General features: G+C 33.3%; 1 protein-coding gene across 9 annotated transcripts in view; it reads left to right on the top strand.

The window, feature by feature from the left end:
* Positions 1–16,782, top strand: part of LOC129750907 (microtubule-associated protein Jupiter) — a 619,733-nt gene that overhangs the window by 127,747 nt on the left and 475,204 nt on the right. For 6 of the 9 annotated variants that reach the window (XM_055746098.1, XM_055746097.1, XM_055746094.1 and 3 more), the window contains exons 3-4: positions 4,575–4,696; positions 12,561–12,596. In XM_055746098.1, the coding sequence (XP_055602073.1) occupies positions 4,575–4,696; positions 12,561–12,596 (158 nt within the window). Of the gene's footprint in view, positions 1–4,135; positions 4,422–4,574; positions 4,697–12,560; positions 12,597–16,782 lie in introns of those variants that run through there. The other 3 variants (XM_055746101.1, XM_055746102.1, XM_055746100.1) reach the window with 3 other exon arrangements.

Here is a 16,782-nt window from a genome sequence, read left to right as displayed (position 1 = left end):
CTGTTCGAAACAAATTAAGAATCCTGGAAAGGTACCTTAGTACCCTTCACATGATTCCAAAATTGCCGAGATACTCCGGCTGGCTTGAACCCACAATCCATTGCAATGCATTGTATATCAGTTTTCCGCTCGTTTGATGCCCTGTCCTACCTTCCACTAAGTCCCCATAATAGAGTTGAGCTATTTTGAATTTACGATCATTATAAACTTTTAAATCATGTTTTGCATCTTACCTATGTTTAACATTTATTTTATGTTTACCTGATTTTAAAAAGGAATCTAAAATTCATAAAATGATATTTAGGATACTTGTCGTTTTTTTTTCAGAAAAGGCTTCGGGTATTTTTAAGCGACCAAAAAACCATATTAGAAAAACTTATTTGATCGCAGCATGCAGAAATCACCACGGCGATTGGCCAAAATGCCAAATTTTTTCCCACACCAACTCGACATAACGATCACTTCTTCAATTATCACATTCAAAACATCAATTTCAAGTTTTTTGTTTTCTTGATTGTGATTTAATTCATTGGTATCCCAGGAAATTATTTAATAAGAACAATCGACGACGATTATCACGAAATGTGTAATAAACTGCAGCCTCAACACATGTTCACGCATGTTTTTAAATCCACAAACCATTACCGAAATACAACCTCCGCTATTTCGGCGAAATTTGTTAGATCTATCAGTGAAACTCCTTCGTAAACTTAGAGTTACACTAAATCAAACGCACTGGAGTCACAAACTTCACTTCAATTGTCCAAACTTTTGCCTTTTGCTCGATGCAAATTTTATGAAATGTGCCCACAAGCCCGTTTGAAACACTTCCGGCGATCAGAGATTCAGTAGACTTCCAGCTACTTCATTTACTCATATTCCAACTAATAATGAAAATTATTCAATTTAAAAAAAAACAATTTAATTGAAACTTTCTCGAACCCGAAAAAAACTTGCGCTGCCATCAGGACAACGCCTACTCCCTTGTTCAGATGCAAGAAAGCTTGTACAAGAAAAAATGTTAAGGGGTGATGCGACAAAAAATCTAACAACTGGTCGCAGTGGTCTCTCTACACCATAAAGGAGGCCAAGTAAGGTTCTTATTATGGGTTGGGGCCCTTCCCTTCCAAACAAAAGAAATTTGTTTGATAACTTGAAAACTGATCAAGCAAATGCTACCAAATTTGACATGGGATGATGTTCGGACATGAAAAATATTTCTATGAATATTCCGAGTTTTGGACACAGAGGGGAGAATGGGGAGTCTCCCGTATAGTTTTTTAAGCATAACTCAAATTTTTATGGGAGGGTATTCGAGTACAAGTAAAGTTTCTCTGATGGTCTGATACCCCTCCCTTCTTCCAGTAAAGAGATGTTGACATTTTTTCAATGATGCTTTTAATCTTCTCTCTTCTTCCAGTAGGCTGATAGGAAGAAAGGAGGGATCAACCCATACAGTTTTATGAAGAACTCGAGAACGAATCGAGGAAATGTTGAAGAAATGTTGCTATGATATTTTAAGAGCCCTCACTCTTTCCATACGGGAGATAAGAACGGGAGACGGGCTCGGCCTTACATCTTTCAAAATAACCCTTAAGAAATAGAGAAGGAAAAAAATATGGCATGGGAGCATATCTGGAAACATTAAATGTTTCATTGATGGTTTGAGACCCTTCCCTCCTTGCAATAGGGAGAAAGTTAAAGGGATAGAAGACAATTTTTTGAATGGGGAAATGGGGAGATAAGGGTGGGAAGAAGAGGTCACTGATACAAATCTACAAAAACTCGAAAACTAATCGAGCAAATGGAACCATATTTGGCATGAAAGGGTATTCGAGTACGAGAAAAGTTTTTTCGATGGTCTGACACCCCTCCCTTTTTCCAGTAGAGTGATAGGAAGGGGTAGGTAGTCACCTTTTGAATATCTCAAAAACTAATCGAAGAAATGGGATGAAATATGGCATGGGGGTATATTCGAGAACAAGACATGTTTCCCTGATGCTTTTAGATTTCTCTCTTCTCCCAGTAGAATTATAGGAAGGGAGGAGAGATCAACCCGAATAGGAGATAACCATGGTATCACATTCATTTTCCAGTGAATTTTAATGTTATCTTGTATTTCATGGTAAAATGAACATCCGAGCTTAATTCAAGAATTTACACACTCCAAGTTTTTCGTGTACGGTTAATATTTTGACAGCCGCGGCACGTGTTTTTTTTCTATTTCTTTCATTCTCGCTCGGCCGGTAGTCAATTTTTCGAGGTTTTTTTTGTGAATTTGTTCGAAGTAATCGGAAATGGGCGCAATGGTAAGTTTAATATCGAAGCTGTCCAAAGGGCAAACAGATTAAGAACCTTTTTTTTATTAATTCCAGCAGTGTAAAACCGACACACTAACGAGTGGCACAGGATGCGGTAGCCAACGGATGCCACGAGCAGCAATGAGATGCGGGAGTTGCGAGCATCAAAATCCAGCGAATTATTCGTAATTTAGAGTGCGTGAGTAAAGTGTTCATAAAGTGTTAAAGATTCTTTAAATAAATAGTTAATGTAAATTAATTCATTTGTTTTTAGTTTAAAAAAAATTATAAAAATGATGACATAATCAAAAACAATAACAAACACCCCAAAAAGAGCAAAGATTTTTATTTCAGCGGGCTAACAATGTAAATAATCGGATTTTCATGGTTTTACCATGAAAAACTGGAAGCTGAAAGAACCATGAACTTTATATTTTTTGGCTTTCCAATGTATGGAAAATCGCCATTTTTTTCATGGTCACGCTGCATAACAATACCCCTTTTTCATGGTTATTTTCGTCAAAACGATGAAATGTATGGTCGAAAACTATGAATTCCAATGTGCATTCACGGTATCGAGGAAGATAATAATCATTGTGTAAACCATACAATTTATAGTTTGTGAATATGGAATTCATGGTTTTTTCACGGTGCAATCCTATTCGGGAACCCATACAAAATTATGATTAACTCGAGAACGAATCGAGAAAATTTTAAAGAAGTGTTGCTTTGATTTTTTAATATCCCTTACGCTGTTCATACGGGAGATAAGAAAGGGAGAGGGAGTCAACCTTACAATTTTCATTAAAAAAAACCCTTAAGAAATAGAGAAAAAGGAATCAAATGTGGCATGAGAGCATATTTGAGAACAATAAATGTTTCTTTGATGGTTTTAGACCCTTCCCTCTTTGCAGTACGAAGATAAAAAAGGAATAGAAGACGATTTTTTGAATGGGGGAGTGGGGGGTTTTATTAGATTTTGAAAAATTGAAAAATAATTCCTTTTTGAGAATATTCTGATAAATCATTTTTTACTGCATTTCTAAACTTAATTGCGACATTCACTTGGAAAAATTTCATTTAAATTATTTGAAACATGAAATTCTAAATATTTTACAAAAAAATTGAAATTAAAATGATTATTGCCAGTTTCAATTTTTTTAAGGTCTAGCAAAGCACACCGGGTCAGCAAGCAAAATATAAAAATAGGTACAATTTGCCTAATATCTTGTAACAGTTGTCTTTATGGTGAGAAGATTATCGAAGGATTTTTGAGTCCCTAAAGTTTTACAAGGTGCAAGTGATATTGTCTTGAAAACTTCTACACGGAATACTACTTGTAGGTGTTTTATAACAGCTTTAAAGAAACGTATAAACCTTAGCAAGCTTTTATGCCAAATTTTCACTGGTAGCCCTAGCTTGAACCCATCCAGCCATCAGACGGACTGCCGGCACGGCACGGCATCCATATCAGCAGACGACAACGACCTCCAGCAAGGCTCAACTCTAGTTTACTTGCTGATGGATGGCGGCTGGTCTGGTACGGTACCTACATATATGTGTGTATATGAATGTTTCTGAACTCATAAATATAAGTACACACAACTCCAGTGTGATGAGTTGAAGTTGGAGAAATACTCGACCCAAACACCACCACCACCAGCTTTATAACACCCGGCCTCGCGATAAACTCTGGTGCGAGAACAAGGAATCCAGCAGTAAAAGGGGCAAAGAACAACGGCAAAACCAACAACAACGGACGGAGACGATATCAGCACAAAGCAAAACGGACGAAACAGCACCACGACGGTTCTTTTACGGTGTCCTCCTGAACTAGTCCTAGTTTACTTTTGTCCACCATCGACGTCACATCTCTCCAATAGTTCTGCGCGTGTGTTTCGATTTCGGTTGAATTTCAAACAGCTCATTCGGATTTTTTTCATCAAGAAAAACCCCCGGCGACCACGTTTAGTTACACGGTTTCGGTCCAGAATACATACGTCCGTACGACATTTTGTGTTCCCAATCTTTCGGAATTAATCCAGGTCAAACACGAAAGGATCTGTTGTAGAAAGCATACGAAGTCGTGTGATTTTCGACTAAATAACCGTTTCTAATTTTGTAAGTTTTTCAATCGACCTCTGGCTGTGGGACCGTTGAGTGAACCTAATCCCAATTAGAACTTTCCGTTAGAATGTTTCTGATACAGAATACTCTAAGAACCTTCAATTAAATCCCGTTCTTTGTTTCCTTTCTCGTTCTTTTTTTCGACAGGGTCCTGAAGCCTCCAGGTGGTGGAAGCAGCGATATCTTTGGAGCCGACCAGCAAACTCCACGCAGCATGAACAAGAACCGGATGCAGTCCAACATCTTCGCCGAGGGCCAGAAGAATGGAGGTGAGTGGGATCTTGCCCGATATATTGTCGATCTTTTTTGTTGTTTTATTTTTCTGGTCTGGTGTATGTTCCTGTTCCCCTTTTTTTTCTGAATTTGGGAACGTAGAAAACGTGTTTTCCGTTTTTGTTTTTAGTTGATGAACAAAAAGTGATAAGCTAGGCACCGCACCATTATGTTGTGTGAACTTTCTGTCAAATATTTGTGTTCGTTTGTTTATAGAAGTTTGTTTTCGTTACATATCTTGACTCTGAAATACTCGGATCATACATTTGTTTGAGTTTTAAAAACTTAATGATCGATAGCGGTTAACTTAACCGAAATAATATCCGTTATCTTGAAAATTTAAATGCTGAGTTCAGTTCAAAAGGACATTATACCGATAACTGAATGAGAAAGTATAGTGCCGTTCATATGTAGGTGTGATGTAATTGCATAGAAACTACTTCAACTTTGTATATTCATTACAACTTACTCGGATATTTTTTTGTTCTGTTTAAGATAAATCAACTTTAACACTATCAACACACAAAATTTGACGTTTCAAACGTATTTTTGACCTGAAATAAAGCTATTCAACGAAAATCGGACTTTGTGGACTTTCACCTATAAAACTGCAATATCTTTGAAATTTCGCAATAGTTTTTATGGAAATTTTGCAGCAAAATTTCTGAAAAATGGAACTAATACTTAGTGTTTTTTTTACGCGGTTTGAATTCCGTATAGGATTTGGAATATTTTCGCTCAAAAAACGTGTTGATTCGCGAGAGCCGTGTAGAAAAATCATATCTATGGCAAAAACCGCATAAAAAAAGCCGTGTTAGAAAAACTGAGCAAAATCAAACCGCGTGAAAAAAGACATTAGTGTATGTGAGAAATTTAAAAAAATTCTACTGGTTAGAGAAAAAGTTACGTGAGGTACAATATTTTCAGATATCGCCGAAAAATGCTATTTCTTTTTATTTTTGGGCGAATTTTTCATACACTGATCAGTGAAGAAATTTTAGGAAAAATTATATAGAAAAAGAAATGGAACGAATAATTTGTTCGTGTTTTAAAATCTGAATGTTATGATTTTAATAAATTTACTGAAATTGATTTTAATTTAATGAGAATTTCTTGAAACCTGCCTCATATGAGATTCAATCTTCAAAAATAGCGCTGGATAGTTTCTGAAATATTGAGTTTGAATGGTAGAAGTCCAGAAAGTCCAATTTTCGCAAAATTGCTAAATGATCGCAAATATTTAAGAATTATTAAATTTTTGAGATAATAGTGTGATAGTTAATTCACTTTTATCAATAAATTTCAACGAAAAATTTCATTTAAGTGAAAAGTCATGCAAGTTAAAATAAAAAAAATCCTTTTAAAAAATAAATGTCTTCATGAGATTTCACAAATATCAAATTTTAAACTAAAAAAGTACTATTTTCTAGAAATTAAAAAAAAAACTTAAAACAGTATTGTTTACTCAAAATGCATTGTGTATATTTTTTTCTCTCAGTTTAAGTAAAAAAAATGCTTTGTTTACTAAATTTATTCTTTATCTTTTTAGATAAAGTGTGAGAATAAACTATCATAAGAAATCACATTCTTGCAAGTTTCTGCGTTACATATCTAAACAGCAATTGAAAATAGTTTTTTCTACTTTTTATAAATATTTTTTTAAAGAAATTATTAATGTTTTGAAATTTTATAGAAAAGCTGGTAAAACTTCAAACTTCAACTTCAAACTTAATTTCCGAAGTTGAAATGAAACAAATAATTTTTCATTTAAAAAAAACGTTTAAAAACTCAAGTAAAGTTTTTCTCAATAATTATTTGAGATCTACAAATTTTGAAGAAATAATTCTTTCTTCATACGCTGGAAGTTTTTGAACAAACCTAAGACCCCTTTAAATTGACCAAATTCGTACGATTTAAAAAAAATTGCTAAAATACTTATGAGTTTTCCAGATTATTCATTTGTAATCTTTATACGATTTAATACCGCTGTTTTGAGACTCGTTCCTGCTTTTTTTGTATTTTTGATTTTTTCTAAAAATCTGCTTTTGATTACATGCGTACTGATAATTTTTCGAATTATGGATATGAGAACACACTTTGACTTCTATTTCCATGTAATTTTTGACTATTAATGCAAGTGCAAATAAAATACAGTTGGAGAAAGCATAATATTGATTAATATATCGAAATGTTTGCGTAAAAACTATTTTTTCGATTGAAATTTCTGGTGTGTAATATCTGAATCTGCTAGCTTTATTCTCCGAGCTAAGCACGAGCAGATTTTGATGCCTTAAGCGGTAGAAAACAGTAGACTTTCGATGCCAACATGAATTACCAAATTATAGCACGATAAAGTGTTGATTTTACTAAAACTTCTGGATAAGGCATCAATAAGGTTTCATTTTCTTTCATAAATAAGAATACTTAGAATAATAGCATGATTTGGTATCCAATTTTCATCAGGTTTATTAAGGTGTTTGAGTTGAAATTTAGCTAAAAATCAAATACACCTAGGTTTTTTTACGCGGTTTTTTTACACGGCATTTTTTACACGGTTTTCGGGAATTAACACGGGTTTTTTACACGGTTTTCGCGAATTAACACGGTTTTTTCAAAGGTCCATTTCAAAGGAAAACACTTAGAATCTTTTTGAAGTTGGGAAAATCTTAGCTCTGAGACTAAGAACGTGAAACATGAGACCCCTGAGACCTGAGACATGAGACTTGAGACCTTAGACCTGAGACCTGAGACCTAAGACCTGAGACCTGAGACATTCGACCTGAGACTTGAGACCTGAAATATGAGACTTGAGATCTCAGACACGAGACATAAGACATTAGACCTGAGACTTATTCAGTAACTACCAGCGTAGTGCTGATTTCTCTGTCATAACTATACTAGACATGATTAAGATATTAAGCTTTTATGATTTGTTAAAAAGCTTCAAATTTTGGTTGTAGCTATTTGATACCTGGCAGCGTTGTGCTCTTAAAACTAATTTTAAAGCGATTGCTAATCAAGGTATCTTAGGGTTTCAGCGGAACGTACACTTGGTTTAACTTTGGTATCCGAATGAGGAAGTTGAGACTCAAATTTTGGCATTGTTCCACCTTTATCCGGGCATAATAATACAAATTTTTACTGGAAGGGCATGATAGCAAAATTTGGTATCATTTTACCATAAAAGTGTGCGTTAAAAAAATTCTTCGCTTTAATTTTTTTGTCCTATCGTGTCTGGTTTGAATAAGGAAAATTCAACTGTTTTTTTTCCTTGTTCTGCAATTACTAAGCTAAATTTGCAAAAATTGCTTTCAATTCAGTAATTGTAACTTACATTTAGATTTATTATTTATGATTTTGGATTTCAAATTCATAGTTTATTCTAAATCAACATTCTTATCTAATAGTTTGATACCGCATTTCAGTTTTGATTATCCACGTTATAGTTTTGAATACCTCACAAATGTACCCGAGGTCAGCATTGTTTATTCTTCATCAAAAATGCTATTTCCCTACAAACTTGTTATTTTATTAAACGTTACTCAAAGTTTGTAATCTCTATTTTCTAGGAATGGAATGAGAAACCTAAATGTTCCTGCTTAGCCAAACGCCATATTTTTCAATTTTGAAATTTTTTAGAAATGGCTTCTATGCTGAGCTGCCCTCAGCAACAAATAAACAATAAACGTTTTAAAGTAATATCGACTGTTTTTATAATGCGTTTAATTTTTTCAAATAATTTTAACTGCATACTTCAAAAATTTTCTTTAAATATTTCCATTGATTTTAACTGTCAGACGGTGACAGAGCTTCATTTTTGTATATAGATCTTGGATATCATTTTGGTGACTTCGCAAAATTTGCTGTAAAATCTATATACTTTAAATTTGAGAAGTAAACTCCCGCTTGAAGCACTTCACAAGATTTTTATCCTTTTATTTTTTTATGTCATTCAAATATAAATAAATAACTAAGGTTAATCGATATACAAAAATTTAACTCAAAATCAATCTCAATTAAAAAATTATCATACAATATTTAATATCTTCAAGAAAGATTCTATCGGGACAAAATAATTTTTCTTTAGTCTCCACATTTTCAATTAAAAATAAATTATTTCAATTATAAATCAAATATGGGATACGATCTTGGAGTCAATAAATTTGAAATGTTTAAGTACCTAGTAAACGTTAAGATTCACAAATTGACAATTTGACTCCAGATTTAAAATTAGGTTATCAATTTAAAAATTTAATTACATTTATAATGATTCAGAGTCACTGATGCAAATGTACGTACTCATACATTTTCTGAGCATTATCAAAAATGTATTTAAAGGATTTTTTTCTTCGTGTTCAAAATCGGTTTAAAATCTTATATTTTTATGAAGAATCATGATACAGAACAAATTATTAAAAATTCAGATTGAACTCCGTTCTTCCAAAACAATCATTTTTGGAGTCTTGATTTTAAATTTAAATTCTAAAATTGATACACAAACCCCAAAAACAAAGTACAACACCAAAAAATAAGACGTTCGAAATTGAGAGATTCTGATTCAAACTTCGCTTCTTGGATTCCTATTTATTACAAATTCTAATTAAAAGATCTAATTCACAATTTTGGCTTGAAGTTCTTATTAGGTGATCAGATTTGTAATGAGTATTCCGAATTTAAATATTCATTGCAAAAACAAATGAAATGAAAAATAGTAATAAAGAATTTTTTTCGATACCTCTTGTTGATTATTCTGATTGAGAAATCAAAATTCAATCTGCAAATTTTTCGCAATCGTCGTATTTGGGCATCCAATTCAAAATGGGATCACAAAAACATGAAAATTATATTGTTGGTAGCTGTAAATTTTTTTCATTGCTGCAAATTCAACATAATTAACCAAAATTATGAAGATTGTTTAAGCCATTTTTAATGAATGATTCCAGAACTTTCAAATATATTCCTTGCTCAAACGTTTCAAGGTTTCAAGCTGATTAAGAAGTGTACTCGAAAAATTGCAACATTTTGTTTTGTAAATTACTTTAGAATGCATGAATGGGAGTTGATGAAATTTTCAGTGAAACGATTGTTATGTAACGTTTACATGAAAAAATTTGGAGACAATCTGTCAAGTGGGTTTTGAGACAGCTTTCAAAACAGAAGCTCATTGTCCAAATTTTTTGGGCATTCTCGAAAAAAACAAGGATAGTACCAGTGTGAGACCCCAAATACAGCTGGTAATTTACTACTTGATCGAAGTTCATATGGTAAATCATTCAAAGAGTCATAAAGTATCTGACAGTGAGCTTAACTTTGAACAAGGACTAATCGATCTTTGGGAGATCAATCTTTTCAACTAAAATTTAATTTAATTACTCCTGGGTTTTGCCCAAATTTGCCCTGATTTTGGGCTTAAAATTTTTAAATCACTGTTGTCTGGATTTTCCCGACTTGTATCGTATAAGGAATTCCGGCTCCCTTTATATAGTCAGTATTGGCTTTTGTGAAAGTTTTGTCTGCAGATTTCGATACATTGAGTACCTAATTTGAATCGTTACTAGAAGTTGCTCTCCCTAGTTAAAAATGGAAAAAAATCGATCTCTCAGAGGTCGTTCTGCAGCTCCGATTTTTTAAGGTGGATCGATCCTACGACCGTTTACCTGAATCGATCTTTTCTTGAAGAACGAAAAATCCTATTTTGAACATAAGTGAGAGTGATTGAATCTATGGAGAAAAGGAATTTATTAAGCGCTATCTGAAAAATTTAGATTGTGAAAGTGATAAAACATTTTTTTTTAAATTACTGGTTTGCCTACCAGTATAATGAACAGACCTGACTTTCTTAATACATGAAAAAAAAAAACTGTCCATCGGTAAAATAACCAAAATAGGGTGGTTAAACCGTGCGCAAAATATTTGGACCACTCGCGGGGAAATATTTTGAAAAATTTGGTTAGGGCACCCAAATGAAATCATGGGCGGGCATCAAATTTTTGTTGACAAATCTCACCTGGATGTTTCGGAGGTAAACAAGGAAAAAAATTGAAAAAATTGAAAAAATTGATGACTAGCACTTGAAGTGACTGCTAATTTGTGAAAGCTGCAAATCAGTCAGTGTCCCTCCATATGCGACCTTTCTTCAAAATTGATACTCTGTTTTGATTGGATCTGGAATCATGCCATTACGTGAAAATTGTGGTGGAGTTATAAAAAGTAAAATATGTTGTGATTGTGTCGAAGGAGGACCATCTGCTAATTTTGCCATAACTTCGATGAAATTTAAAGTTTTGAGTTACGTTGACTTTCAAAGCTTCAGGAAACAGTAAACGTAATCAAAAATAACCTTGATTTTGAAAAAGGGTTTTTCAAAGCAAGCATTATAGATGGCGCACTTGGCGCCCGTAAATTAAAGTCGATTTATTTCTTTTGAACACTTTCTCTAACACCACTTGACAGAACGTCCCAAAAATTTGCACATGTTGACATGACATCACTAGGCAACTTCACTGAAAATTGCCGATTATTACAAAATTTATAGTTTTGGAACCCTCGTAATGTAACTCAAATATATTTTTCAGTCATTATTCACCTACTATTCTACCTATTCCACCTATTCTCAAAGTCTTAGAAAAAAAAATCCGAAAAACTTGCTTCGGAAAAAAGACTGTAGATTAGTTACGGAATGCAAAAAAAAATTCACTTAGCTGCCGAGAATATTGTAGTTAGAATCTATACGTTGCACACAAGGATATATTTTTTAGATATTTTTTAAGATGTAAAAAAGTGGTGTTGAACCGTAATTTTCAATCAATGGGCCATCAAAACTGTTTAAGTCACACCGGATAAATTTAGAGAGAAGGATTGAAAAGTTGACACATTTTTGCATCTTAAGATTTTCAAAATACGAAAGACAGAATTTTTGACGAATTTTCAAAGGTGCTGCTTTTTGAATTTTTTTCAGTTTGCAATTTCTCAGATTTTCTTGCAAGCTGAATTTAAACTTTGCACTGGATTTTTAGTATATTCACGCTAGATTTCCGCAATGAATTTAGATTTATCAAAAAAGAAAATTCATATAATTTCTACTAGTGGTATTTCATAAGCGCTGCAAATCACTACCCAAATATGATACTTTCCAATCCCTTTTCTAAAATTTATCTGGATTGATTTTAACCATTTCGACAATTCATTGATTAAAAAGTACGGTTTTACACCACTTTTTTACATTTTTGTAGTCATGATCATTTAAAATTTCAAAAAAATATATCCTTACCTGCATGTGCAACTATTGCTTCTAACTTTAGCTTTCTCGGAAGCTAAGTGAATTTTTTTATGCATTCCGTATCTGATTTACATTGTTTTTTCAAAAGCTTTTTTTCCTAGTCTTCGAATAACGGAAAACTGAAGTATTGTAGCTGAATAATGTCTGAAATACATATTTGAGTTACATATCGAGGTTTCCAAAACTATAAATTTTGTAAAAATCGTTTGAAAACAAGAGAGATACATATATTGGTTTTAATCAGGAGTGTCAAATTGACACTCCAAGGACTGTAACGGGTGAAAATTTCAGGGACAGATGAGGGTTAAGTAACTTAATATTTTTAATGATGACAAACTGACATTGATCTACATTATCTCGGTTAAGTGGGATACCTTTGTAAATATGCGATCAAACAAAAATTTCACAGCTTAAGGTAGAAACTCTTCAACTAACAATTTTCTTTCCGATTGCGCGTTCCATTTCGTTTGGCCGGATACAAATCATCATTCTAAATTTTGCGATAAAAATGTCTGGAACAATATTACATCATTGATTAATCAACTCGCGGAATGAACGGCACCACCCACTCTCTGGTACAGTTTTCCGACAAGGCGCCCACAGATACTACTATTTCGGTACTTGTTTTTGACTAATTGTCCCATTCGTTGAAATGTTCAATCTCAATTACCTTTTACCCCGTTCGTTCATTACATGTTTAGACATCCATTTATCGTTCGTTACTGTTGTTGTTGTTGAATGCCTTGAACTGCTGGACTGTTGTTGAACCTTAATACTCCTAAAGACAAATTCCCCTCGAAAGCCCCGTATTTAATCGCTTGCTCTATTAGCTCTATTAGTAAGTTGGTTAGTGACGCCCCTCTTTCTGAACTCACCTTTGGACAGAATCCTCGCGTTCCATTGACCCTTTCGGTCGGCCGTCCGGTGTGTGACTCTGCAATTATCCACAGAAAGACTTTAGCTTCACACCGGTAGTATTTAGACAAAACGGTTCCTTCACAACCCCTTCCCCAGCCGCAAGAAGAAAAGTAAAAGTTTATCAGAAAGCACAAATCTTAAAAGGTAGTTTCCTTCATCTCATTTCGTCTTGGAGACTTCCCAGACGGAGCGCGAAAAAGTAAATACGACCTACCGCTGAGTCAGTAGATTTGTAATCGCCCAGCTGCTTAATGCCCATTATCTGGTTTTAATTTGCGCAAATATGTTCGCTTATGACTGCGTCGTCTCCCTGAGAGAAGTTCATGAGAGGACACACAGTAATTTGCTTCATTGTGCTTCATAAAAGTCACTTTTGCCTCCCTAGACGTTTATTTCCTTAGGTCTAGGTTTTTGTTTGTCTGTTTTTTTTTGTTTCAAGTTTCTAAGATAGTGCGTTTTCTTAGTTTTCCGTTTCTACTTCCTTGAACCGTAAAACCAAACGCAACTGATTGCATCGTATCACCACAGAGACTTTTGGCTTCTAACTTTGGCTTTGAGCTTCATTGTTTACTCTATGAGAATGAGCATTGTGGGCTGAGTTGAGAAAAATTAGCTGATAGCGCAACGGATAACTTTTCCTTTTGTTTGTTTGGATGCATTTCTTAGAACGCATTTTGGGTCAAAGCTTTTGCGAAAACTAGCTATCAATCCGAAAGGGTCTGTCGCTGATAAGTTTTCCTTGTATTTGTTTGTTTTCATTTTTTTGCGTCTGGATCCGAAAAAAATCTGTTGTATGTTTAATTTCAAAGACCAAACTCATTTTTCTGAATCATGATTATAAGATCTGATGTTGAAAGATTAAATCTAAAATTGATTAATGTATGAGGCGCTTTTTTCGAATTCGAGCGGTTTTATTCAATTTAAAAGGTATTGAAAATTTCAAAAAATTCTGAATTTTTCATCAGATAAAAATTTATTTCTGAAGAACCGATTAGTAGGGGAGAGCGGGGTATCGTGGGCCATGGGGAAACGTGGGCCACTTTTAATATCTCAGATGTGTGTTGAGATAAAAATCTCAAACCAACTGTCATCGTCGTCGCTTTGCATGAGCATATATTCCTATATGTTGTTGACTGAAATACGCATAATATGCTTCTTTTATTTATCAAGCTAAAAAAAGTTAGAAAAATTTACTTACAAAATTAAAAAAACACCCGCTAATTTCATCGATGGGGAACCTACAGTGCATAACAAAAATATGCTCATACGCTTATGATCTTAGTTTGGTCATGATCTTTCACGTGGAAATGGAATTTCTGATGAAACATCAATAAGTCAAACAAACGCAATCAATTTTCAAATCATAGCTTGTGGGGAATCATGGGCCACACATCTTGAATCACCTATATTTTTATGTTTTTATACACATTCAGAACTCATAATACGTTTTACCTATCTGCAAAGTTTTCTTATGCCAAATGAAGAGTTATGAAAAGTATTTTGTCCATCCTATATAAGAAATTTTGCCAAAGCATTCGCGAACCTGGTTTTGGAATCTATGCGATCATACACAGCTCTCTTTTTTATTTCATCATCTGAAATTGCTTTTAAGTAACGAAATGAATTAGGAAATCATAGTTTTGGGTCAACTCATAAACTTTGCATGTCCGAGGTACTGGGAGCACTGTTTGAGAGCTGTCGCGTGTTTTTCTGCTTTAGTAAAAAATGAAGATTTGTGCGTGATATTGAAAGTTTTATTTATTGATTTTTTTGTCAATCGATGATAGATGTTTTAGTGCGGTAGTGTTGTATGAAATAAGTTTAAAAAAGTGAAGAGCAATTCGAAAATTTCGCGATGAAAATTGTGTTTTTTGGTCTGTTGATGACGTGCAAGCGAAAAGAGTAACGCAGGGGGGTGATGTATAGAAGTTCCAGCTAAATTGACAAACAGAGTGCGCTGTCGTCACTTCCTACAAAAACTTCGTACCCCGTTCCTTAAACCGTTCATCACCACTTCGATGAGTACTATTTGTGAGAATGTCTATGGAAATAAGACCCCATACGAGCTAAGTATACGTTTTATATAAATTGTTTCCTAAATGCTTGCTAACTTCTATTGCAGGAATGAGAACAAAAATGTTGACATTTCCTCAGCGTGACTCAGTAGGTTTTATTCAATTTTTGAAGCTTGCATGCAACATTGCAAAAAAAAATTAAGGATCGTTTCCAATTTACTGAAACGATAAAATCTTATCGACGTTCCGAAAGCTCTAGAAGGTTTCGTTAGTAGAAACAGAACAACCGAAGTTGCCAAAATCACTGACAAAACTGTGTCATACATTTTAATGCAAATTTTCAACATTTTTGTTTGTTTCAAAAGCTCGCGAATTAAGTGTACTTCTATTAGATATATGTATTATTTTTCTAGATCTTATTAGCTCGCAGCAACAGATTCGTGAGCCTTGTTATATTTAAAATATTTTATTTTTATTTGTTAATGTTGCCATTTAATACAACGGAATTGAAATTATTGCATTTCGAATACAATCTTGCGGTATAGTTTAACTTTTAAACAAATTTAAAAAAATATTGCTCAACTGATGCTTACTATAATAATTTTCTTGGATTGAAATAGATAGGTATGGTACAAACAGATACACAGTGTACATTTCTTGGCCATTATGATTGACTATATATTTAAACATCTGACTTACAAATTTCAATCTTTAATTATTTTTTTTTCTCTGATTGCGGTTAAAATTAGAGCATTTCTCCGCATTTTTTTGCTCTCTGTGTACATTCACGTCGTTACTAAAAAAAAATTTTAGCAGCTCAGCACACTAAAAGTTTTATTTACATTCGATTCTAAAATTAATTGCGATTAATGTTCTTGTGAATCTTTCGGATTTGTTTTACGACATAATTTGAAATCTTTTATTGAAGCTTTAAGCTGGAGTTGCAATTTCTGATGTTTTTTTTGTTTGACTTATATTTCGCTGCGATGGACGCTACTTAGTTAGATTTACTGACAAAACTTGTAAACCTGTTTTGTATGTTTTGATGAGTACATATAGATAAATGTTGGAACTTAATTAAAATATATCAATTTTGTGTTATTTTTTGTTGGAATATTTTGTTTGAATGTTTTGAATATCTATGAGTTCTAAGCCCCGAATACATGTAGGAGAATAGGTTTATATATTATCAGATGAATTAGTAGTTGAATTCATTCAGTTCATTTGCGAAGGATTTGTTTTGAGTTTTGATCGAGAACTTGGTTTTTTCCCACAACTAGATTAATTTTCAAACATCCGCTGAGTAATTCTTAACCATTTTAAAGAAATATTTCATCTAACATGTTTTAAAAGTGTGTCTTAATAGCGGTATGCTGAGTTACGCTTGCTTTTGAATTTCAGCTACCTACTTTTAGTGGAAATGAAGAAAGTTTTAACAATTGCGTTGATGATTTTTTGTGGAAAATATTATGATTATATGTATATTAAGGAGGATTTTTTTTAATAAAAATAATTAAGAAGAATCTGAGAGAAGGTTCTTAAAGGATTTATGTCAGCAGAAAAGTCACTTCTAAAAGATTTGGCACAACTGTATGTTTAGAATTTTTTGAACATTGGAAACTCAAAAAATTTAAGGGTGAATGAAGAATGAATGAATATGCCAATCGTTTTATTCATCTATTAGTTTGTTCTTTCCTACTTTTAGTACTCTCCTTCATTCTTTTTTACTTTTGTCATGACCATTTTGTTCATACACATTCAATAATTATTCAATTTTTATTTCAGGAAATACAGGTTTGCTAAATCTATCATTATTATCATCATTATTATTATCATCTATATATTCATATTTGGAGGGGGTGGGGCAGGG

This window comes from Uranotaenia lowii, chromosome 3, assembly GCF_029784155.1.
Source record: "Uranotaenia lowii strain MFRU-FL chromosome 3, ASM2978415v1, whole genome shotgun sequence".
NCBI classification, from domain to species: Eukaryota; Metazoa; Arthropoda; class Insecta; order Diptera; family Culicidae; genus Uranotaenia; species Uranotaenia lowii.
This window is presented reverse-complemented; position numbering and strand designations above follow the sequence as displayed.